This window comes from Cherax quadricarinatus, chromosome 72, assembly GCF_038502225.1.
Source record: "Cherax quadricarinatus isolate ZL_2023a chromosome 72, ASM3850222v1, whole genome shotgun sequence".
Taxonomy (NCBI): Eukaryota; Metazoa; Arthropoda; class Malacostraca; order Decapoda; family Parastacidae; genus Cherax; species Cherax quadricarinatus.
In genome coordinates this window covers 2397774-2425172 of record NC_091363.1, presented here as the reverse complement: position 1 = coordinate 2425172, position 27399 = coordinate 2397774, and the positions used below count along the sequence as shown (strand labels likewise).

At 39.3% G+C, this 27399-nt stretch overlaps 1 protein-coding gene across 8 annotated transcripts in view; it reads right to left on the bottom strand.

Moving 5' to 3' along the window:
- Positions 1–27399, bottom strand: part of LOC128705978 (eukaryotic translation initiation factor 4B) — a 75553-nt gene that overhangs the window by 2180 nt on the left and 45974 nt on the right. For 4 of the 8 annotated variants that reach the window (XM_070100288.1, XM_070100293.1, XM_070100295.1 and 1 more), the window contains 4 exons: positions 24387–24560; positions 6792–6992; positions 5208–5343; positions 214–342 (listed from right to left, as the gene is read on the bottom strand). In XM_070100288.1, the coding sequence (XP_069956389.1) occupies positions 214–342; positions 5208–5343; positions 6792–6992; positions 24387–24560 (640 nt within the window). The remainder of the gene's footprint in view (positions 1–213; positions 343–5207; positions 5344–6791; positions 6993–24386; positions 24561–27399) is intronic. The other 4 variants (XM_070100290.1, XM_070100294.1, XM_070100291.1 and 1 more) reach the window with 3 other exon arrangements.

Sequence of the window (27399 nt, the reverse complement as noted above, 5' to 3'; positions counted from 1 at the left end):
AAGTTTATGAATGAGTACAGATGAAGTTAATAATACAGTATTAGTCACAGTTTGCATTTATTATAATAAATGATTACTAATTACTGTTACCTGAATGAACATTTCAACCAGCAGTATAACAATTAGTGTAGTATTACCAAAAGAAATACTATTCCAATATTTCAAAAACTCTAAAATGAATGATTATGTATAATGAAAGTATACATTACTAACAGGTTCATCTTCCTTAATCAGTTTCCCACGACGTGGTGGTAGGTCATGGTTTTCAGTACCTCGGCATCCATTACCGTAATCGTCATCACTCTTTCTCTCCCTCGAATTGGCAATATTTGGTTTTCTTTCCTTTAGAAAAAAATAAATGTTAAAACTGTATGCAGTAACAAAAAACTACAATTAAAGTAAAAATGAAGTTTAAATATTTTTGATAACAAGAAAATTCACTGTATAAAGGAATATTAGGTACCAACTACCATATGCATATTTTTTTTATTAACACATCAGCCATTTCCCACCAAGGCAGGGTGGCCCAAAAAAGAAAAACTTCCATCACCATTCACTCCATCACTGTCTTGCCAGAGGCATGCTTACACTACAGTTATAAAACTGCAATATTAACACCCCTCCTTCAGAGTGCTGGCACTGTACAGTGGACCCTCAACCAGCGATGGCATCGATTAACGATAAATCTGACTAGCGATACATTTTAACGCAAAAATTTTGCCTCGACTAGCGCTTAAAAACCCGACCAGCGCTATTCGTTCTGTACGAGACGCGTCCACTTTGGCCTGAGCATGCCTCACTTGTCCCGTGGGTGCCAGTGTTTACAAGCCAGCCACTGCGGTCGCTTCCAAACATACAACTGGAACATTTCATATTATCACAGCCTTTGTAGTGATTGCACCTGCAAAATAAGTCACCATGGGCCCAAAGAAAGCTTCTAGTGCCAACCCTACAGCAAAAAGGGTGAGAATTACTATGGAGATGAAGAAAGAGATCATTCCTAAGTATGAAGGTGGAGTGCATGTCTCTGAGCTGGTCAGGTTGTATAATAAACCCCAATCAACCATCGCTACTATTGTGGGCAAGAAAACGGCAATCAAGGAAGCTGTTCTTGCCAAAGGTGCAACTATGTTTTCGAAACTGAGATCGCAAGTGGTAGAAGATGTTGAGAGACTCTTATTGGTGTGGATAAATGAGAAACAGATAGCAGGAGATAGCATCTCTCAAGCGATCATATGTGAAAAGGCTAGGAAGTTGCATGACGATTTAATTAAAAAAATGCCAGCAACTAGTGATGCGAGTGAATTTAAGGCCAGCAAAGGTTGGTTTGAGAGATTTAAAAAGGGTAGTGGCATTCATAGTGTGATAAGGCATGGTGAGGCTGCCAGTTTGGACCACAAAGCGGCTGAAAAATATGTGCAGGAATTCAAGGAGTACATAGACAGTGAAGGACTGAAACCTGAACAAGTGTTTAATTGTGACGAAACAGGCCTGTTTTGGAAGAAAATGCCAAGCAGGACCTACATTACTCAGGAGGAAAAGGCACTCCCAGGACATAAGCCTATGAAAGACAGGCTTACTCTGTTGATGTGTGCCAATGCTAGTGGTGATTGCAAAGTGAAGTCTTTATTGGTGAATCACTCTGAAACTCCCAGAGTGTTCAGGAAAAACAATGTCGTCAAGGCTAATTTGTGTGTGCTGTGGAGGGAAAACAGTAAGGCATGGGTCACTAGGGACTTTTTCTATGACTGGTTACACCATGCATTTGCCCCCAATGTGAAAAATTACCTAATTGAAAAGAAATTAGTCCTTAAGTGCCTTCTGGTATTAGACAATGCTCCTGGTCATCCTTCAGACTTGGCAGAGCGACTTTCTAGGGACATGAGCTTCATTAAGGTGAAGTTTTTGCCTCCTAATACCACTCCTCTCCTGCAGCCCATGGACCAGCAGGTCATTTCCAACTTCAAGAAACTGTACACAAAAGCTATGTTTGAAAGGTGCTTTGTAGTGACCTTAGAAACTCAAGTGACTCTAAGAGAGTTTTGGAAAGATCATTTTACCATCCTCAATTGTGTAAACATTATAGGTAAGGCTTGGGAGGAAGTGACTAAGAGGACCTTGAACTCTGCTTGGAAAAAACTGTTGCCAGAATGTGTAGACAAAAGGGATTTTGAAGGGTTTGAGGCTAACCCTGAGAATCCTATGCCAGTTGAGGAATCCATTGTGGCATTGGGGAAGTCCTTGGGGTTTGAGGTTAGTGGGGAGGATGTGGAAGAGCTGGTGGAGGAGGACAATGAAGAACTAACCACTGACGAGCTGCTAGATCATTTTGAACAGCAAGAGGGCAGACCTGAGGAAACTGCTTCGGAGAAGGGGATAGAGAAATTGAAGAAGTTGCCTACTTCTAAGATTAAGGAAATGTGTGCAAAGTGGCTTGAAGTGCAAACCTTTTTTGATGAAAATCACCCTGACACAGCTACTGCAAGCCGTGTTGGCAACCTGTACACTGACAATGTTGTGAACCACTTTAGGAAAGTCATAAAGGAACGAGAGGTACAGGTATCTATGGACAGATATGTTGTGCGACAGAAGTCCAGTGACTCTGAAGCTGGTCCTAGTGGCATTAAAGAACAAGGTAAGTAACCCCAGAAAAAGACTTGCTACCTCAAGTGCTAATGGAAGGGGATTCCCCTTCTGAACACTAAGAAGATCAGTGGTCTCCCCTCCTCCCATCCCATCAATCACCACCAGATCTTCAATAAAGGTAAGCGTCATGTAACTGTGCATGTCTTCTTCAGTTTGTGTGTATTAAAATTAAGATTTCATGTGGTAAAATTTTTTTTTTTCAATACTTTGGGGTGTCTTGCATGGATTAATTTGATTTCTATTATTTCTTATGGGGAAAATTAACTTGACTAATGATTATTTTGATTAACGATGAGCTCTCAGGAACGGATTAATATCGCTGGTTGAGGATCCACTGTACTTCCCATCTCCAAGAATCAAGTCCGGACTGCCGGTTTCCCTGAATCCCTTCATAAATGTTACCTTGCTTACACTCCAACAGCACATTAAGTCCTAAAAACCATTTGCTCCTATCTAACACGCTCACGCATGCTTGCTGGAAGTCCAAGCCCCTCGCACACAAGACCTCTTTTACCCCCTCCCTCCAACCTTTCCTAGGCTGACCCCTACCCCGCCTTCCCTCCACTACAGATTTATACACTCTCAAAGTCATTCTATTTTGTTCCATCCTCTCTACATGTCCAAACCATCTCAATAACCCCTCCTCAGCTCTCTGGATAATTGTTTTGGTAATCCCACACTACCTCCTAATCTCCAAACTACAGATTCTCTGCATTATATTCACACCACACATTGTCCTCAGACACGACATCTTCAGTGCCTCCAGCCTTCTCCTTGTTGCAAAATTCATTACCTATGCCTCACACCCATACAAGAGCATTGGCATAACTATACTCATACATTACTCTCTTTGCTTTCATGGATAAAGTTCTCTGTCTCCACAGATTCTTCAGTGCACCACTCACCTTTTTTACCCTCATCAATTCTATCATTCACCTCATCTTTCGTAGACCCATCTGCTGACACGTCCACTCCCAAATATCTGAATACATTCACTTCCTCCATACTCTCTCCCTCCAATTTGATATCCAATCTTCTGTTACCTAATTTTTTTTATTCTCATCACCTTACTCTTTCCTATATTCACTTTTAATTTTCTTCTTTTATTTTTTTTTTTTTTTTAACAAGTCGGCCATCTCCCACCGAGGCAGGGTGACCCAAAAAAGAAAGAAAATCCCCAAAAAGAAAATACTTTCATCATCATTCAACACTTTCACCACACTCACACATTATCACTGTTTTTGCAGAGGTGCTCAGAATACAACAGTTTAGAAGCATACACATATAAAGATACACAACATATCCCTCCAAACTGCCAATATCCCAAACCCCTCCTTTAAAGTGCAGGCATTGTACTTCCCATTTCCAGGACTCAAGTCCGACTATATGAAAATAACCTGTTTCCCTGAATCCCTTCACTAAATATTACCCTGCTCACACTCCAACAGATCGTCAGGTCCCAAGTACCATTCGTCTCCATTCACTCCTATCTAACACGCTCACGCACGCTTGCTGGAAGTCCAAGCCCCTTGCCCACAAAACCTCCTTTACCCCCTCTCTCCAGTTCAAGAGATGCAGGGTAAAGTTAAAATGAGACAAACACAATGTACTCTACTTCTAAACTAACCCTAAAATAAAGTATCTTAACTTTTCCTTTGTTTAGAGATGGAACATTCACTGATGCTAAGGCAGAAATTAGTAGATTAGCCCAAATGAATTTTTCATAAAGAAAAGTACATGGTTAACATATCAGATATCACCTCCTTACTCCACTAGACTCTGAGCACGCCGTTAACAACAAGCCATGTACTAACTCTTGGTACTCTATCTTTCTTCTTTCAATAAATCGGCTGTCTCCCACTGAGGCAGGGTGGCCCCAAAAAAAAATAAAATTAAAGTTTCTCCTTTTAAATTTAGAAATATACAGAAGGGGTAACTAGCCCCTTGCTCCCGGCATTTTAGTTACCTTTTACGACACGCATGGCTTATAGAGGAAGAATTCTGTTCCATTATCCACAACAGCAAAAATTTTGGATTCTAAAATATCCCATGGAATAATATCTTCACAAAGGCAACAATGGATGAAAGATGAAGATCCTACTCTTAACTGCTGGATATCTAAGACATCTTAAATGTATTGGAAAGCAACCAAAATACATAAATACTGTACACATATATTGCCTTAGATAAATGCATCCTTCAATGTAATAGAGCACAGTGTACATATAAAAACACTGCCTTGTACGCATCCAGTAAGTATGTGTGGGTGTATCTGTGCGAGCAAGGCAACATTTATGAAAAGATTAAGGAAAACCAGTTAGCTGGAATCTAGTGAAGCAGTCACTGCACTTTGAAGAACAGGCAAGGATGCTGTAAGTTCGAAGGTCATTTGACCGTGATGCCAACACACTTCTGGAAACACTGTTGAATGTTATCATTATCATAGTGAAGAGCTAAACCCATAGGTGTCATGCAGATGTTAATGAAAAGCTTCAACACTTCTGGCACAACCGTATGGACGATTGCACATCTGACAAAAGATTAAGCTATTACTGGCTTACCATTCTACCATCCCTTTGATCAACCTGCCGGTCGTTCTGAGTGTCACTATTGTAGTTCTCTCTCCGGAAGTCTCGGCGGTCTTCCCGCGCCTCCTCTCTTCTATCGTCACGACGTTCAAATCGACGAGGTTCATCTCTTAAGAGAAAGAGGTAAAACTGTAGGAAATTTATCTTTATAAATGCACCTGAGAAAAACTAGAGACAAATTACCAGCAAGAGAAAACCCAGGATAGGTCAACTCAAGTCAGTTTACAATTAATGTGAAGAGCATCTTTATTTGTATGAACCCTGGACATTCTTCACATCCAATATGTAGGCTGTGCTTGCACAGCCTACATAGTGGCATGTTCATCTACTTTTCAAAATTAGTACATGCCTAAAAATAAAATTTATGTAGGTAATTAAGCTGCCAAGGCAACTCTTTCTGAAACAACTTAACTTTCATTGCAGCTCTATTTTAATACTCTATATTAAGTGAACGGCACAAAGTACTGTAGCGCAAAAACAGTCCAACTGCTGTCCACAATTTTAGGGACCAGAAATGTAATATTTTTTCTTGTCTATGAAGCAGCATGGAATAATACATTGCCTCAAACTGATAAGCAAACTTTTAACAGGATTAAATTAGCTTAACACTGGTTCTACACATCTGTCTAATTCAAGTATTTGTCTGTCTCAATGAATAACACGTGTATTGCACTGTTGGTATTATGCATTCTACATACAGGCATACTGGTGTTCTTGGCCCATGTGACAATGTCCTGTGAAGTTTCCCTTACACAACTTTTGCCACCTGTACTAACTTTTGCCACCTCCACTATAAGGAATGATGTAGACTTGCTTTTTTCTGCATCACAGTGACGATGTTTGGCTCTAGAAAGGTCCCTGATGGTAGTGGAAGTGATGACAGTGATATTGTTGTTGCTTCTGAACACTGTGTTGGCAAGGTTGGAGAAACACTACAGGTGAGAAAAATAATATACCATGCCTCTCAATTTGTATCTTTTTTTTTTCTGTAAGGTGTTGTCATAATTTTAAGTGTTCTTTCCTACAGTCATATATGAATTAAGAAGGAAGGTAAACATAGCTTGGAGAAAATGGACAGATGCTAGCTAGTTATCAGAGAACTAAACAAGAGTGATGTTTAGAATCTGCCCTTATCAGCACTTCTAACACTATTACACAGAACCACGGTAGTATGCAAATAACCTGCTTATGCCATGCTTAAAAGTTTTCTATGTCCAGGAAGCAACATAATAGTCAGGTGATCCCTTGTTCCAGGATACTCCCACACACCTTACCTTCCTTTGTGTACCTGTACATATAAAAAAAATTTCTCTTGTATTCTCTAATGAGAAGCCCAAAATGTTGTCATTAATAAAGATAATCACTGCATCAGTGTCATTTACTAAACCTGTTCTCTACAATACTCACTTTGTAAAGTAAAAGGACACAAGTGCAACTAATGTGACATTTATTGTGGCAACGTTTCGCTCTGCCACAATAAATGTCACATTAGTTGCACTTGTGTCCTTTTACTTTACATATTGTCGGTAATTCTACCAACTTTATTACAATACTCACTTTACTCCATCCAATTTTCGTAGTTTTTCTTCAATCTGGCGTTCCCGAGCAGCTGTATCCACAGGCCTGGCGTTACCAAAGATGCCACCACCACCACCTCCACCACCACCGCTGCCACCGCCAACACTACCACCACCAGTAGAACCACTACCACTGCTACTGCTGCCACCACCACTACTGCCAATTTCCCTGAAAGTTAGTCTGCCTTAATTCATAGAGACAAACAATAAAACTATTGCAGTGTAATCAGTAATATTGTTTAGAAAAAACTCACAAACTGTCCTATAAGAAACATACTTATTTTACATAGAAGATTATATTTTAAAACATTAAGCACATACTATAATCTTAACCATTTTACTGTCATAGCCACCAAATTAAAAGGGCTCATACAGTAGTGCTTAAAAAATATATTATGCAATGGCAGAGAATTTTTTTCTGAAAGTAATTATGACTGAAATGTTAAAAGCAGAGGGGTATATAGTATTGGAGTGGTTGGCATTTTTGTTTAATAAATGTATGAAAGAGGGGAAGGTACCTAGGGATTGGCAGAGAGCATGTGTAGTTCCTTTACATAAAGGAAAGGGGGACAAAAGAGACTGTAAAAATTATAGGGGAATAAGTTTACCGAGTATACCAGGAAAAGTGTACAGTAGGGTTATTATCGAAATAATTAGAGGTAAGACAGAGAGTAGGATTGCAGATGAGCAAGGAGGCTTTCGAGTGGGTAGGGAATGTGTAGATCAAGTGTTTACATTGAAGCATATATGTTAACAGTATTTAGAGGTAGGGAAGTTTTCATTGCATTATGGATTTGGAAAAGGCATATGATAGAGTGGATAGGGAAGCAATGTGGCAGATGTTGCAAGTATATGGAATGCTGTGAAGAGTTTTTATGAGGGTAGTGAGGCTCAAGTTAGGGTGTGTAGAAGAGAGGGAGATTACTTCCCGGTAAAAGTGGGTCTTACACAGGGATGTTACTGTAATGCCACCATGGTTGTTTAATATATTTATAGATGGGGTTGTAAAAGAAGTAAATGCTAGGGTGTTGGGGAGAGGGGTGGGATTAAATTATGGGGAATCAAATACAAAATGGGAGTTGACACAGTTACTTTTTGCTGATGATACTGTGCTTATGGGAGATTCTAAAGAAAAGTTGCAAGGTTAGTGGACGAGTTTGGGCGTGTAAAGGTAGAAAGTTGAAAGTGAACATAGATAAGAGTAAGGTGATGAGGGTATCAAATGCTTTAAAGAAAAATTGGATATCACATTGGAGAGGGAGTATGGAGAAGTGAATGTTTTCAGATATTTGGGAGATGACTTGTCAGTGGATGAGTTTATGAAGGATGAGGTTAGAATTGATAAAGAAAAAAAGGTGAGTGGTGCGTTGGGGTATCTGTGGAAACAAAAAAAACGTTATCTATGAAGGCAAAGAAGGGAATGTATGAAAGTATAGTGGTACCAACACTCTTATATGGGTGTGAAGCTTCGGTTGTAAATACTGCAGCGAGGAAGCGGCTGGAGGCAGTGGAGATGTCCTGTCTAAGGGCAAGGTGTAGTGTAAATATTATGCAGAGAATTTGGAGTGTGAAAATTAGAAGGTGTGGAGTTACTAAAAGTATTAGTCAGAGGGCTGAAGAGGGGTTGTTGAGGTGGTTTGGTCATTTAGAGAGAATGGGTCAAAGTAGAATGACTTGGAGAGCGCATAAATCTGTAGGGGAAGGAAGGAGGGGGTAGGGGTCGTCCTCGAAAAAGTTGGAGGGAGGGGAAAAAGGAGGTTTTGTGGGCAAGGGGCTTGAACTTCCAGCAAGTGTGTGCGAGCGTGTTAGATAGGAGTAAATGGAGACGAATGCTTTTTGGGACCTGACTAGCTGTTGGAGTGTGAGCAGGGTAACATTTAGTGAAGGGATTCAGGGAAACTGGTCATTATAGATTTAGCCAGACTCGAGTCCTGGAAATGGGAAGTACAATGCCTGCACTTTAAATGAGGGGTTTGGGATATTGGCAGTTTGGAGGGATATGTTCTACAGTGGTACCTCGGGATACGAATAGCTCAAAACGGGAACAATTATGCAAGTGCTTTTGTAAGTGTATTTTTGGGGGGTCTAAAATGGATTAATCTTTTACATTATTCCTTATGAGAACAAATTCATTTGGTATCAGCACTCGAACAGCCTTCTGAAACGAAATAAGTTCGTATCCCGAGGTACCACTGTATATCTTTATATATACTTCTAAACTGATGTATCCGAGCACCTCTGCAAAAACAGTGATTATATATGAGTAAGGTGAAAGTGTTGAATGATGATGAAAGTATTTTCTTTTTGGGGATTTTCTTTCTTTTTGGGTCACCCTGCCTTGGTGGGAGACGGCTGACTTGTCGAAAAAAAAAAAAACAAGAAAGAGTGGTCATGGTTTGGGCTGTCCTAAAAATTGAAGTAGACCTAGTAAAAATCTATAAGACAGACTGGGGGTCCCTACCCATCTTCATGAAAAAAAAAAAAAAAAGTTCAAAATTAACTACAGTGGTACCCTGAGTTTCGTAATTCATTCCAGAAGGCTGTTTGAGTGCCGTTACCGAACGAATTTGTTCCCATAAGGAATAATGAAAATTAGATTAGTCCGTTTCAGAACCCCAAAAATGCACTCACAAAAGCACTTACAATAATACACTTACATAATTGTTCAAGTTGGAAGCAGTATGAAACTCAGGGTACCACTGTATTTTCAACACTTTGAGCCCTATTTCAAGCTACTTTCAATCTGAAATTAGCCAAAATTATTTTAATTTCACTAGTATTTCTTCCATTCCAACCACAAACTGCACACTCATTGCATAGACTCATTCTCTTGTGTCTAGGCCAAAATTTACTGTTCACAGCTTAGCTTAAAACCTAGATCTTCGTCAGCATTTCTGGCATCAGTGATGCAGATCTATGCAAGAGACAGTGAAAGGATTAATGAAAATTCTACCATATTCAGGAAACAGTTGATGTATTAAAAAAAAATAAATATCAGGATTTAAAAAAAAAAAAAAAATCTGAGTGATTTCAAGCATTATAAATTTTACACTATAGAAGTTACCTTCAAACATTAAGCACAAACTATAATCTTAACAGAAATTCTACCATATTCAGAATTTTAAAAAATTCAGTGATTTCCTATAGGAATTTTTCTAAACCAAAGAAAAAAAATATTGAATTAAAAACCAGTTTACAAATAATTATGATACACTCACCACAGTATGGCTATAAAGCACAGACAGCTCCTGATTTAAAACAACTTGCCATAATGATCTAGACATTAACAAACAACATTTACCAAAATTCTCCATGGGAAAGTGGAATAGAATTCTTCCTCTGTAAGCTATGCATGTCGTAAGAGGCAACTAAAATGCCGGGAGCAAGGGACTAGTAACCCCTTCTCCTGTATATATTACTGAATTTAAAAGGAGAAAATTTCGTTTTTTCTTTTGAGCCACCTCGCCTTGGTGGGATACAACCAGTTTGTTGAAAGATGATGATGATTTACCAAAATCCTGCTGCTATGCTACTGTACACTGTTGCTGCTGAATCAAACATATCCTGATATCTTTTAGCTGAAGCTGCATTTCGCCAAACACCTTTGCACTATTACATCACAAATTAGACACCAGCATCTCACTCTAAACCACTTGTATAAAGCCTTAACTGATTCATAAAATTTATGCTTTGATATATTTTTTTTGTTCTTCAGTCATATTAGACAAGTCTGAAGAATTTATAAAATTGATCTTTCTAGGATAGTACAATATGATATGCACAGCTAATGCACAATTTTTAACACACCGGCTGTCTCCCACCAAGGAAGGGTGACCCAAAAAAAGAAAAACTTTCACCATCACTTGCTATATCACTGTCTTGCCAGAGGCATACTAGCATTCCAGCTCAGATGCCTCTCCAAACTGTGATATTCCCACCTCTCCCCCAGAGTGCAGGTACTGTACTTTCTACCTACAGGACTCAAATTCAGCTAACCCTCCATAAATGTTACCTTGATCACACTCCAACAGCACAACAAGTCATAAAAGCCACTTGCCTCTACTCCTATCTAACATGCTCGCACATGCCCATCCAAGCAATTTTGGCATAACAGAATGAAACTGCTATAATATCGTGTGTTCCTCATAATATACAGCATAATCATGAAATAATCAATTAATATACATATAAAGTGGAACCTTGGCTTACGAACTCCCCACCATGCGAATTTTTCAGGATACGAACCATCGTTTGGTTGATATTTGGCTTCTGGATACGAACGAAATTTCAAGATGTGAACTTCCCCCTCAAGGAAGGTTCCTTAAATAAATAAATAAAATATTTATTTCTTTGCAAAGGTTACAATGTGTGTGTAACCTTAAATAAATAAATAAAATATTTATTTCTTTGCAAAGGTTACAATGTGTGTGTACATATAATATGATTGGAGCAAAGAAAACCACTATCATGCTGAGGCATTTTGCAGAGACTTAACCTAATACTAATAGACAGGTGAAAAGTGTACTAGAAGTGGTTACCAATGTTTTGCTGATGATGGCGCCAACTACTGGTAGCCAAACCATACCATGGGTGGGGATAGAACCCGCGATCAGAGAGTCTCAAAACTCCAGACCGTCGCGTTAGCCACTGGACCAGCTGGTCCAGTGGCTAACATGATGGTCTGGAGTTTTGAGACTCTGATAGCAGGTTCTATTCCCACCCGTGGTATGGTTTGTTTGCAATCGTGTCATTACGATTTCGTGAGTCATACTGGCAGCCTTCTGAAGTTTTTCCTTACTGTTATTGTTTTTTTTTTTTTTAACAAGTCGGCCGTCTCCCACCGAGAGAGGGTGACCCAAAAAAAGAAAGAAAATCCCCAAAAAGAAAATACTTTCATCATCATTCAACACTTTCACCACACTCACACATTATCACTGCTTTTGCAGAGGTGCTCAGAATACAACAGTTTAGAAGCATATACGTATAAAGATACACAACATATCCCTCCAAACTGCCAATATCCCAAACCCCTCCTTTAAAGTGCAGGCATTGTACTTCCCATTTCCAGGACTCAAGTCCAACTATATGAAAATAACCGGTTTCCCTGAATCCCTTCACTAAATATTACCCTGCTCACACTCCAACAGATCGTCAGGTCCCAAGTATCATTCGTCTCCATTCACTCCTATCTACACGCTCATGCACACTTGCTGGAAGTCCAAGCCCCTCACCCACAAAACCTCCTTTACCCCCTCTTTCCAACCCTTTTGAGGACGACCCCTACCCCTCCTTCCTTCCCCTATAGATTTATATGTTTTCCATGTCATTCTACTTTGATTCATTCTCTCTAAATGACCAAACCACCTCAACAACCCCTCTTCTGCCCTCTGACTAATGCTTTTATTAACTCCACACCCAGGGCCGGATTACCGCATAGGCAAACTAGGCATTTGCCTAGGGCCCCGCGCATTTGGGGGCCCTGCGGTTCAAAGGGTTCAGGGGCTCATCCAAGACTGTGCACATGGTGCAAGTGCAAAGGGGTCCCTACCTAAAAAGTTCAAGTGTTTGGAGAGTAAAATTGATTTTTAAAAATTAATCAAAACAAAAATAAATAATGAAATAAAATAAAATAAAAATAAATAAACCTAACCATAGATGGCAACACTCAACACGCCTTTGTTTACATCCCGCTAATGGGTGAGTATAGGAGATTCCTCTCCAATTTTCTGTAGTAATTATACGTTATCTAGACTTGTACTGTGACAAATTAACTGAAGTGTTGTTGATAGACATTGATGTGTATGGATAAATGTTTGTTTTCGCCTCTAAATGTTAAGGGAGGTACCTGATAGGGTTACTTGACCAGTAAAGACGTATTTTTGGTAAAAATACTATAAAGAAAAACCTAAAAACGCAAACTGACTTCCCTTCGTAGGTTTTAAAAGCACTTTGTCCTGTCTTTAACCCTTTCAGGGTGCATCCCGTAGATCTACGGCTTCACGTTGAGTGTCCAAACTGTAGATCTACGGCAAAATTCTAGCGCTGTCAAATTTAGCGCGAAAGCGCTCATAGGCCTACACGTGAGAGAAAGGGTCTGCGTGGTGGGTGTGCGCCATAAACAAAAAATCTAGGCCCCCGCATAGCTTTGTGGGAACACCGGCTCAGTTACCCTTGTTCACCATGCCTCGTCGCAAGTCAGCTCTCACTCCCCAGAAAATTGGGACTCTCCTCTTCCTATCTGATAGTTCTGACACTGATGGAAGTGGAAATGAAGACGAATTCTACGGCTTTGATCAGTTAGTGACCGAAAAGAATGACCAGGATATCGATAATAGTGCAGAAAACCCTGACGATCCTCAACCTTCTACCTCTGGTGTGGGCACTCATGACTCACAGTCGGTTGTTCCTCAACGCAAGAGAAAGCTAATATTTTCGCGTGGCCAGGCCTCTGACTTCAGTAATGATGATGATAGTGACGTGGATTGTGATTTTATTGCGCTCGACGATCATTCGAGTAGTGATAGTGAGGAATCATATTCACCAGTGAAGCGTCGGTATGTTCGCCGCCGCATGCGCTCAGGTAGTGTACCCTATGCTGTGCCCAGGGGACAGAGTACATCCCGTGGCCCTACACCAGTTTTAGGTAGTGATAGTGAGGATGATGTGGCTACACTTGGCATGGATAGACCACAGGCATCAGTGGATGGTGGTAGTGGTGATGGTAGTGGCACCGCCATGCGTGACTCACCAGCCCACGCTGCTGACTCGTCAGTTCAAGGACAAAGCGGAGCGTCAGCCACCAGCCCACCACAACCACAACCACCCGCACAACCAGCCTATGATGTCCAGTATCCACCAGCAAACCGTATGTGGGATTGGCAGCAAAATCCCAATTTTGTTCCCAAGCCTCACCACTTTGATGACTCTCAAAGTGGAATTCTACCTACTTGTCCCCTTGGAACCACGGCCAATGAACTGGAATTCTTTGAATTATTCTTTGACCAGCCATTGATGGAAATTATTGTCAGGGAAAGTAATAAGTATTTTGAGTACACCATGGCAAATACGATCTTATCACCACAGTCAAGACTACACAGGTGGAAAGAGACGACTGTTGCAGAAATGTATTTGCTTTTTGCCACAATAATGCTTATGCCTCATGTCTATAAGCATAATGTAAAAGCATACTGGTCCACAGATTGGCTAATTTCTGCCCAGGTCTTCAGTGAAATCATACCAGTGAACAGGTTTATCTTACTCTTACGTATGTTGCACTTCTCTGACAAAACCAGGCCTGACAGAAGTGACAGGTTGTACAAGATTAGAAATGTTTTCATGTATCTCAAACAAAAGTTCAGCATATACTTTTATCCATTCAAGAATCTTGTAATTGATGAGTCTTTGATTTTGTTCAAAGGTAGACTGTCATTCAAGCAGTATATACCGAGCAAGAGGAAACGCTTTGGTATAAAACTGTTTGTACTCTGTGACTGTGACAGTGGCCTGGTGTTGGATATTGTTGTATACACGGGAAGTAAAACATTGAAAGATACGAAGATGTTATTGGGTATCTCAGGTGACGTAGTGAGAAACATGATGGCACCTTATCTTGGTAAGGGGCATACATTATATACCGATAACTGGTACACAAGCCCATTACTCAGTGATTTCATGCGAGTGAACAAGACAGATGTGTGTGGCACAGTGCGTTCTAATCGTAAACATATGCCCAGGCTCAACGCAGGTGCTCGTGGTGATGACATGCAGGTGTTTACTGCCAATGACATCATGGCATTACGGTGGTATGACAAACGAGATGTCACATTGTTGACAACCATTCACCGTAATGAAATGCAAGACAGTGGCAAAGTTGATCGAGTGACTAATGAACGTATTCGAAAACCAGTGACAGTGATTGATTATACACAAAACATGCGCTTGGTTGACAAGTGTGACATGCAGATTGGTTTTGTTGACTGTGTTCGTAAGAGTTACAAGTGGTACATGAAACTTTACTTCCATCTCATGGACATTTCTATGCTCAATGCATATAATATGTACCAAATAAAGACTGGCAACAGACCACCGTATGGTGAATTTTGCTTGTCTGTTGTCAGACAACTCATAATGAAGTACCAGGTAAGAACACCTGCTATACAACAAGGTCCTCGAATTACTCAGAATATACCCAAGCGTTTGGGGAGGGGATGTGATCATTTTATAATACAGCTTCCTTCAACTCAGAAGAAATTTGCTCAGAAGAGATGCATCGTCTGTGCACAAACAAAACAACGGCAACAAAGACGCAAAGACACTCGGTTTATGTGTGAGGAATGTAAGGTGCCTCTGTGCATGGTGCCTTGTTTCAAGGAGTTCCACAAGCTCCAGCAGTTCTAAAACCATGTCCAGTGATTGTAAATATGTAAATATATGATAGAACATTAGTATTATACAAGATTTGTGCATGTTTATTGTAATAAACAACAGTGGTAAACAATAACATGATAATAACTTTAGTGCGGTTATTGTGTTCAATACAGTGAGTTTATATATATACATTATATACAGTATTGGTCTCTCAGGCCCCAAATGTTAGTAGGAATAGAAAAAAATTGGAAAAGAAAAGAAAAAACTTAAAAAAAACCCGCTAAATAATGTAATGCGCGTATGTGGAATTTGTCTATGTTGCCGCCACCACATCATTTTTGACAAACTTCTTGGCACTGTATCTCGGTAAGTACTGATCAGAATTTTTTTTTTGTCTTATTACCTTCACAAAAATATGCTCTTTAATTCTGTGAGAAAAAATAATTTTTTTTTTTTTTTCAAAATTTCTTGGACACTGGAGCACCACTTCAGATTTTGGCCTTGGACCCTGAAGGGGTTAAGTCTTTATCATTTCAGTAACAGATCTCAATTGATTGATGTTCTACATCACTTCCGTCGCAAATGCTTAGTTTTCAAGTTGCGACGGAAGTGATGTAGAACATCAATTAATTTACTACATATTTCCCCAGAAACACACAAGCCACATCAGAAAATCGTTGGTTGGGTGAAACTGAAAATTGTCCCTGCATTCTTTAATTCTCATGTCCTTATCTATGGTGGTAGGCCATATACGTATCATGCAAGACATAATGATTAGTTTAGTTATGAAAATGGTAATATAAATACGATTGTGCATTGTTCTTGGACTCTGTATGATTTCGGTTTAAGTAAATTGGAGATCAAGGAGGATGAATTAGTAAAATATTCGTAGCCCAAATCGCTAACCTAATCTATGGTAAAAGTTCTGTATATGACTCCTTTCTGGTAACATTTTGAATTTTTAGATGCGCAGCCAGAGGAAAGGGGGCTACAAGGGCCATATCCCCCCAATTGACAGAAAAAAAAAATTTAATAATAATTAAAAAATTAATAATAATTGATAATGAAAAATTTGTATTTGCATGATTACAGACAGTGATACATCCTCATTATGGCATCTCGTGAACGTGATGTTGGACGTTCTTATGCGAGTGGGTCACAGAAAAGAAAGAAGAAAATTCAAGAAGAACAGAAAAAGAAAGATGTAGGAAGCTACAGAAAGATCACAGACATGCTCACGAAAACAGTTTCTGATGTTACCAGTACAGTTGAATCTGCAGATACGTCAGATCATACAGGAAGCCCTCCCTCCATTATTTCTCAGCCAGCATCTACTTCTTTTGTGTCTCCTCTCAATGTCTCAATGGACATTTCATCCACAGGATTTGTCTTAAAAGATCCTGCCTCATGGCCAAATGTAATCCCAGATTCTCTACGTAATGATGATGGAAGTCGTCGTTGTTTAAAGTCATCTACGTTTTATAGGAAGCTTGCAAATTCAGAAACTGTGAAAAGATCATGGATGGTATACTCTGAAAGCTCAGGAAAAGTGTACTGTTCAGCATGCAAGCTATTTTCTACCAAAGAAAATACCTTCACACAAGGGTTCAATGACTGGAAAAATTCCAAGCATTTCGAGGAACATGAAAACAGCACCACTCACAGGAGCTGCATTTTAACCAGTGTATTTCATGCACAGAAAAAAGGCTTATTGGATTCTCATTTGGAAAATCAAACTGAAAAACAGCGCACTTATTGGAGAAAAGTTCTAGAAAGAGTTGTTGCTGTTGTAAAATTCTTAGCTCTAAGAGGACTTGCTTTCCATGGAGAAAATGAGGTTTTTGGTTTGGAAAACAATGGCAATTGCCTAGGGATCATAGAACTGTTAGCACAATTCGATCCATTCTTAGCAAATCATGTGTCACGCCTTGGGAATGCAGGAAGAGGCACTGTATCTTACATGTCATCTACTATATGTAATGAATTTATTGAACTGATGACTAAGAAGGTCCTCAATAACATCATAGCAGCTGCAAAAACTGCAAAATACTTTGCAATAAGTGTAGATTCAACACCAGATATTTCACATACAGATCAATTGACATTCATTGTTCGCTTTGTCGACTCCAGTGGTAAGCCTGTAGAGCGCTTTATAAAATTCATTCCTCTTTCAGGCCATGATGGAGAAACAATGATGAATGTAGTACTGGATACTCTGCTTGAACATGATCTCTCTATTATGGATTGCCGTGGCCAGAGCTACGACAATGCAAGTAACATGTCGGGTAAATATAATGGATTGCAAGCCCGTATCAAGCAAATCAACCCACTTGCTGAATATGTGCCCTGCTCAGCACATTCTCTTAATCTTGTTGGGTCATGTGCTGCGGAGTGTTGTGTCGCTGCAGTTTCATTTTTTGGACTTTAACAAGCACTCTAATTTTTTCTCTGCTTCAACGCATCGGTGGAGTATACTCAAGTCAACCATTCATGGAGATGTCATCAAATCATTATCAACAACAAGGTGGTCAGCACAGCATGATGCAACACATGCTTTGAAAGACAGCTTTGCTGAAATACGTTCTGCTTTGATCCAAATAGCAGAGGATGAAGACCAGACAGCAACTACAAGAAGCGAAGCAGCCAGCTTAGCATCAAAATTGGAAGATTTTGAATTGGCCTTACTCTGTGTGCTTTGGGACTGTATACTGAAACGGTTAAATGCCACGAACAAGACACTTCAGAAAATTGAAATTGAAATGGCTACTTGTGCTAACCTCTATGCAGGCTTAGTGGAATTTGTAAGCTCACTTCGCAATGATGAAGCTTTTGAAATGTTTGAAGAGAAAGCTAAACTGCTGGTGAAAGACTACAGTTACCGGGCTGATCATCAGCGGTCAAGGAAGAGGAAATGGTCAGTGGTCAGTGATTTATAAAGGGAATAATAGTGCTGTAGTGGTTATGCTGAATATAATAGGTACATGATGTCACTACTTTAATAGCCTAATCTAGTAATACTATGCTGTCTTGAGTTTATTCTCTTTAAAATGCATGATTTAACAAGATAGTTATAATGGCTGTTGGTAAATGGTTTTGGTTGTCTTGATGTACTTTCCCTATTAAATTTAATCTAAATAGCCAGAATGTATTTAATTAGACCTTAAACAGGCTCACACCGACCCCCCCCCCCACCCATAAGCTGGAAGGGGTCGCATCGCTTACCCGTAACTCAAAGGGGCCCCGCCAATCTGAATAGCCTAGGGCCCGGAGACTTCTTAATCCGGCCCTGTCCACACCTTCTCCTAATTTCCACACTCCGAATTTTCTGCATAATATTTAGGTGGGAATCGGCCAGTGTGATAATAAAAATAATAAAAAATATTTACACCACACATTGCCCTTAGACAGGACATCTCCACTGCCTCAACCATCTCCTCGCTGCTGCATTTACCACCCAAGCTTCACATCCATATAAGAGTGTTGGTACTACTATACTTTCATACATTCCCTTCTTTGCCTCCATAGATAACGTTTTTTGACTCCACATATACCTCAACGCACCACTCACCTTTTTTCCCTCATCAATTCTATGATTAACCTCATCCTTCAAAATCCATCCACCGACACGTCAACTCCGAAGTATCTGAAAACATTTTCTTCCATACTCCTCCTCCCCAATTTGATATCCAATTTTTCTTTATCTAAATCATTTGATACCCTCATCACCTTACTCTTTTCTATGTTCACTTTCAACTTTCTACCTTTACACACATTCTCAAACTCATCCACTAACCTTTGCAATTTTTCTTTAGAATCTCCCATAAGCACAGTATCATCAGCAAAAAGTAACTGTGTCAATTCCCATTTTGAATATGATTCCCCATAACTTAATCCCACCCCTCTCCCGAACACCCTAGCATTTACTTCTTTTACAACCCCATCTATAAATATATTGAACAACCATGGTGACATTACACATCCCAGTCTAAGACCTACTTTTACCGGGAAGTATTCTCCCTCTCTTCTACACACCCTAACCTGAGCCTCACTATCCTCATAAAAGCTCTTTACAGCATTTAGTAACTTACCACCTATTCCATATACTTGCAACATCTGCCACATTGCTCCTCTATCCACTCTATCATATGCCTTTTCTAAATCCATAAATGCAATAAAAACTTCCCTACCTTTATCTAAATACTGTTCACATATATGCTTCAATGTAAACACTTGATCTACACATCCCCTACCCACTCTGAAGCCTCCCTGCTCATCCGCAATCCTACATTCTGTCTTACCTCTAATTCTTTCAATTATAACCCTACAGTATACTTTTCCTGGTATACTCAGTAAATTTATTCCTCTATAATTTTTACAGTCTCTTTTGTCCCCTTTCCCTTTATATAAAGGGACTATACATGCTCTCTGCCAATCCCTAGGTACCTTCCCCTCTTTCATACATTTATTAAACAAAAGTACCAACCACTCCAACACTATATCCCCCCCTGCTCTTAACATTTCTGTCATGATCCCATCAGTTCCAGCTGCTTTACCCCCTTTCATTCTACGTAATGCCTCACGTACCTCCACCACACTTACATTCTGCTCTTCTTCACTTCTAAAAGATGATATACCTCCCTGTCCAGTGCATGAAATTACCGCCTCCCTTTCTTCCTCAACATTTAAAAGTTCCTCAAAATATTCTTGCCATCTACCTAATACCTCCCTCTCCCCATCTACTAACTCCCCTACTCTGTTTTTAACTGACAAATCCATACTTTCCCTAGGCTTTCTTAACTTGTTTAACTCACTCCAAAATTTTTTCTTATTTTCATTAAAATTTCTTGACAGTGCCTCTCCCACTCTATCATCTGCTCTCCTTTTGCACTCTCTCACCACTCTCTTCGCCTTTCTTTTACTCTCCATATACTCTGCTCTTCTTATAACACTTCTGCTTTGTAAAAACCTCTCATAAGCTACCTTTTTCCCTTTTATCACACCCTTTACTTCATCATTCCACCAATCACTCCTCTTTCCTCCTGCCCCCACCCTCCTATAACCACAAACTTCTGCCCCACATTCTAATACTGCATTTTTAAAACTATTCCAACCCTCTTCAACCCCCCACTACTCATCTTTGCACTAGCCCACCTTTCTGCCAATAGTCGCTTATATCTCGCCCGAACTTCCTCCTCCCTTAGTTTATACACTTTCACCTCCCTCTTACTTGTTGTTGCCACCTTCCTCTTTTCCCATCTACCTCTTACTCTAACTGTAGCTACAACTAAATAATGATCCGATATATCAGTTGCCCCTCTATAAACATATACATCCTGGAGCCTACCCATCAACCTTTTATCCACCAATACATAATCTAATAAATTACTTTCATTACGTGCTACATCATACCTTGTATATTTATTTATCCTCTTTTTCATAAAACATGTATTACTTATTACCAAATTTCTTTCTACACATAGCTCAATTAAAGGCTCCCCATTTACATTTACCCCTGGCACCCCAAATTTACCTACTACTCCCTCCATAACATTTTTACCCACTTTAGCATTGAAATCCCCAACCACCATTACTCTCACACTTGATTCAAAACTCCCCACGCATTCACTCAACATTTCCCAGAATCTCTCTCTCTCTCTCTCCTCTACACTTCTCTATTCTCCAGGTGCATACACGCTTACTATAACCCACTTTTCACATCCAATCTTTATTTTACTCCACATAATCCTTGAATTTATACATTTGTAGTCCCTCTTTTCCTGCCATAGCTTATCCTTCAACATCATTGCTACTCCTTCTTTAGCTCTAACTCTATTTGAAACCCCTGACCTAATCCCATTTATTCCTCTCCATTGAAATTCTCCCACCCCCTTCAGCTTTGTTTCACTTAAAGCCAGGACATCCAGTTTCTTCTCATTCATAACATCCACAATCATCTCTTTCTTATCATTTGCACAACATCCACACACATTCAGACTTCCCACTTTGACAATTTTCTTCTTATTCTTTTTAGTAATCTTTACAGGAAAAGGGGTTACTAGCCCATTGTTCCCGGCATTTTAGTTGACTTTTACAACACGCATGGCTTACGGAGGAAAGATTCTTATTCCACTTCCCTATGGATATAAAAGGAAAAGTAATAAGACCAAGAACTATTAAGATAAAATCAAAGAAAATTCAGATGAGTGTGTATAAATAAACGTGTACACGTATGTGTAGTGTGACCTAAGTGTAAGTAGAAGTAGCAAGACATACCTGTAATCTTGCATATTTATGAGACAGACAAAAGACACCAGCAATCCTACCATCATGTAAAACAATTACAGGCTTTCGTTTTACACTCACTTGGCAGGACGGTAGTACCTCCCTGGGTGGTTGCTGTCTACCAACCTATTATTATTATTATTATTATTGCTATTACATTGCATTATTATTATTATTCTTAGTTAAAATAAATATTATTAGTTCGTACGTGGTGATGGGCTCTTGATCTAGGGAATTGAATCTGTGCTCCAGTTCTCTAAATTAATAATAATAATAATAATAATAATAATAATAATAATAATAATAATAATAATAATAATAATAATATGTACTAATAATAATAATATTAATAATACAATAGTAATAATAATATGTTGTCATTTTTAGACATTTTAGTAATTTTTTTTTCATATTTTTGTTCCAAATACTTCAAAATAGAAACTGGTAACCCTTTGGGTGGCTGTAGGTACAGCTGCTATGACCACGGCTATCTCAGTGCTGACCAAGAGTCAAAGGAAGAAGAGGTGTGCTGCTCTGAGTGACCACAGCAGACCCTTGGAATGCATAATTTTGTCTTATATTGTACAAATTTCTTACACAATGCCTTGCCCAAAGAGACAGTATTTGCATACAATCAGCAAGAAGCGATTAGAAACTATGAAAAAAGCTAGAGAAACAAAGAAGGCAGTAACAGAGTTGGGCAGCTGGCAGCCACCACCACCGCCACTGTGGCCGCCGCCGCTGCCACCGCCGTGGATGCCACCACCACTGTAGCCACAATGATCATGTCTTCACCTATATACACCTACCATCTGACTTATGACCGAGTTCGGTTCCGAGAAACCGGTCGTAAGTCGAAATGGTCGTAAGTCGAACTTTACTACTGAATATCTACAAAACATTTTTGTAATGACTATTTTATTGTTTTATTTTGGTATTTCATGTTTTACTTTACTTTTTATGCTGTTAGTACTGTATTTTATACTGTAAGGTTTAGGATAAACACTGTGTACAACACAAATAGTTGTTTATTTCCCAGAAATTTGGCATAAAAAAACACGGTCGTAAGTCAAGTGGTCGTAAGTTGAGCAGGTCGTAAGTCGGATGGTAGGTGTATACATCTGTCTTGACCACACCTGTGGTTACATATGTGACAACCTCACCACTAATCATAGATAAACACAAGCTAGGTGTGGGGTTATGGACTGGGAAGATACTAGAGTGGGAGAGTAAATGGCGGATGCTTTCTAGCACTGCCAGGGTCGCCATCACTTCCCATATTATGGCCTATTTTATTCAGTCTAGAGTATATACGTATTGTTTCTATGTTATTAACCCTTTCAGGGTTTCAGCCGTACTAGTACAGCTTACGCACCAAGGTTTTTGAAGTACTAGTACACCTAAATTCTAGCGCCCTCAAATCTAGTGAGAGAAAGCTGTTAGGCCTACATATGAAAGAATGGGTCTATGTGGTCAGTGTGCACAGTATAAAAAAAATCCTGCAGCACACAGTGCGTAATGAGAAAAAAAAAACTTTGACTGTGTTTTTGGATTAAAACAGCGACTTTCCAGTATTTTCCTATGATATTTATTTTTGTATTTTAGTTTTCCTGGTCTCATTTTATGGAATGGAAGACATTTTACAGAAATTGAGATGATTTTGACTGGTTTTACAAAGAAAAGTGCCTTGAAATTGAGCTCAAAGTAGCAGAAATGTTCGATTTTACCAAAGTTCAAAAGTAAACAAATCATGCTATGAGTCCAATACACGTCAACTGGTGAGTCTAATATTCTTTCACAAATGCGCTGATATTATTTATACCATTTCTACACTAATGCAGTACTCTGCATAACAGTAAATCTTCTATTTTTTTGTGAGAATAAAAATTCAAAGTGGAAAGCAAAAGAATGTAAGAGGGGGCATTGGGACGTGACTACTGAACAGAGGAAATGTTATTTTAGTGCCAGGAATGTCTTTCTTGTTTATTCTGGACCCTATTCGGAAATTGGCATCTTTTGAAATTTGTGTAAAATTGGCAGAATTGCTAAATTCTGCCCACTGTATTGGATAGCTGAAATCGGTAAATGGGTGGTTTCTTGTGCTCATTCGATAGAAAAAATGGAGTTCTAGCAAAATAGTTATGATTTTTGTCGACAAGTACACTGGAATTGGCCGAAAAGAGGGCTCAAAGTGGGCAAAATCGCCGATGCGTAAACATCGAGACTGCTAACTTTGCGAGAGCATAATTCCCTAAGTTTTCTATCAAATTTCATACTTTTGGTGTCATTATGATCGGGAAAAGATTTTCTATCTTTTCATGAGAAAAAATAATTTTTTTTTTTAAATTTGGCCGACCCTGAGAACAAGTCTCTGAGAGCGCCTGTCAATCCTGAAAGGGTTAATACTGTTTATTATGTCATATTAGATAAATTGTGATAGATAACTAAGCCATACAGTTGATATTAGCATTATTTTGTCATGCCTCCTGAGAGGCTGGAACAGATTAATTGCATTTCAATTAATTTAAATGAGGAAAATTGATTGAGCATACAAACAAATCAGGATACGAACAAGGTCACGGAACGGATTAAATTCATAAGCCGAGGTTCCACTGTATAAGCTCTACACAAAGCAACTTCACATGCACTTGATATTCATAAAAACACTTAAATCGTCAAGCATTATAAATGATCCTCTTTAAATATCACCAGATTTAATGAAGCTTGGAATTTTTTTTTTTTTTTTTTTTTTTTAGCTTGCAAGCATTTCTTCACCATTATAGAGGGAAAAATTTAAAAAGTTTATCCTTACAAAAAATGCTTCTTATTTCATAATAAACCAATTTTTTAATTTAAAGTAAAATTATCAAAGACATTAGTAACACTGTTAAGAGAGAGATGCTGAAGTACAGTATCCCATACTGACCGTTTTACAGGATGTTCTTTCACAGTTAATTTTTCTTCAATTTCCTTCTCACGTGCTGCAGTATCTACAGGTCTAGCTGATCCAAAGATGCTGCTGCCGCCGCCACTACTGCTACTACTGCTCTGTTCTTTTTTCTCCTCACCTCCAGTAGCACCTCTTGGTATTAAATTTAATCTACATTTGAAAAAGAAAAGATTGTTACATAGGACTACAGTATATATTGCTGAAGAGGTTATGTTAAGTATTATTTATTATTATTAACACACTGGCAGATTCCCACCAAGGCAGGGTGGCCCGAAAAAGAAAAACTTTCACCATCATTCACTCCAGCACTGTCTTGCCAGAAGGGTGCTTTACACTACAGTTTTTAAACTGCAACATTAACACCCCTCCTTCAGAGTGCAGGCACTGTACTTCCAATCTCCAGGACTCAAGTCCGGCCTGCTGGTTTCCCTGAACCCCTTCATAAATGTTACTTTGCTCACACTCCAACAGCACGTCAAGTATTAAAAACCATTTGTCTCCATTCACTCCTATCAAACACGCTCACGTATGCCTGCTGGAAGTCCAAGCCCCTCGCACACAAAACCTCCTTTACCCCCTCTCTCCAACCTTTCCTAGGCCGACCCCTACCCCGCCTTCCTTCCACTACAGACTGATACACTCTTGAAGTCATTCTGTTTCGCTCCATTCTCTCTACATGTCCGAACCACCTCAACAACCCTTCCTCAGCCCTCTGGACAACAGTTTTGGTAATCCTGCACCTCCTCCTAACTTCCAAACTACGAATTCTCTGCATTATATTCACACCACACATTCCCCTCAGACATGACATCTCCACTCCCTCCAGTCTTCTCCTCGCTGCAACATTCATCACCCATGCTTCACACCCATATAAGAGCGTTGGTAAAACTATACTCTCATACATTCCCCTCTTTGCCTCCAAGGACAAAGTTCTTTGTCTCCACAGACTCCTAAGTGCACTGCTCACCCTTTTCCCCTCATCAATTCTATGATTCACCTCATCTTTCATAGACCCATCTGCTGACACGTCCACTCCCAAATATCTGAATACATTCACCTCCTCCATACTCTCTCCCTCCAATCTGATATCCAATCCTTCATCACCTAATGTTTTTGCTATCCTCATAACCTTACTCTTTCCTGTATTCACTTTTAATTTTCTTCTTTTACATACCCTACCAAATTCATCCACCAACCTCTGCAACTTCTCTTCAGAATCTCCCAAGAGCACAGTGTCATCAGCAAAGAGCAACTGTGACAACTCCCACTTTATGTGTGATTCTTTATCTTTTAACTCCACGCCTCTTGCCAAGACCTTCGTATTTACTTCTCTTACAACCCCATCTATAAATATATTAAACAACCACGGTGACATTACACATCCTTGTCTAAGGTCTACTTTTACTGGGAAATAATCTCCCTCTTTCCTACATACTCTAACTTGAGCCTCACTATCCTCGTAAAAACTCTTCACTGCTTTCAGTAACCTACCTCCTAAGTATGATAAGTATATCATGTCATATACTGATAATATACCCATTCCTATCCCAAATATCTACATGTAAGTGTAGTTTAATGAATGGCATGTTTGAAATGAGACACAGGCCTACCACTTTCACTGACTCCCTGCATCCTTGTTCTTGAAGTTTAACAATTAACAGGTTTTTAGTGAAAGGTTTTCCCTGAATAAAATGAAGGGTTTTCTTGTGAAAGAATAATCTGAATGAAAAATACATCTGCATTTTATCTAAATGTACACAAAAATATTTTGCAAGTTAATTTCAATTACAGTGGACCCTCGAATTTAGTAGTGCCTTTTCTGTATGCAAAACTATTTTTATCTATAAAATGTATGTTTTGTTAACATTTCCCATAGGAAATAATGTAAATCCAATTAAACCATTCCAGACACCCAAAAATATTAACAAACAATACATTTTACAGATAATAAAAATAGTTTTGCATACAGAAAAGGCACTACTAAATTTGAGGGTCCACTGTATTTTGAAATTTTAATGGTGTAACCAAAACAAGGGTAATTTTAGGGTGTATTAAAAGATGTAAAGCTAACAAATGGCAAAAAGACAAAACAGTGAGATCTATATTGACGTTTCACCCACAAGTGGGCTTTATGATGTACATAACTTGATAAGCTCACTCATGAGTGAAAACCTGCACTGCGACAAAAAAGTGCAATTTCTCGTTTCAATATTTTGATAAATCAGTTAGTGCACTTGTCTTTGAAACAGAAAAGAGCCATTGTGACTGGCAGAGTACAAAAATTGTGCAAATGTCTGGCAACATACCATGCCCCTGCAGCTTGCCCTACCACGACTTAAGTATAAATAGCGCCATACCCTTATAGCAAGTGACATGCCAGAGAAATTTACTATCAGGCAGTGTCATGCCTATGTCAGATATATCTACAACCTCTTAACAGCCACCACAGAGTTAAAGCTGCCAAAAGGTCTGACACCTGTCTTCTGCAAAGAAGTGATCCTGTGGATAACTTCAATTGTCAGCATAGTTGTGTCGTGTGGGGTTAGGTAGGAGATTGATGGATAAGGTAAACTCACTTGTTGGATGGTAATGCTATATGTCAGACTGTGGTAATGGGAGATGGAGCCCAGCCTGCCGTGTTCCGCCTTCTTCCACGCCTATGCGTCGACTGAGAGGGAGGCAGCTCGTCTCACTGACTCATGCTGTATCCCATGACGTCATACAGTCACAGGCCTAGGGAGCTTCTATATAAAGCACATGGATGGTACTATGATACTCAGCTAATCTATACATACAACACATGTAAAGGAGGTGAATGTAGCTGTATCTTTTGTAGATACTCATTCAGATCGTCCATGTAGCTTTATCTTTTGTAGATACTCGTTCAGACTGTCCTCAGTCAAGGCATGTGTTAGCCATCACAGAAGAGTTCGATCCACCCAAAGATGATAACCATTCTGCCTATGTAAACCTTACTCTTGCAGAATTG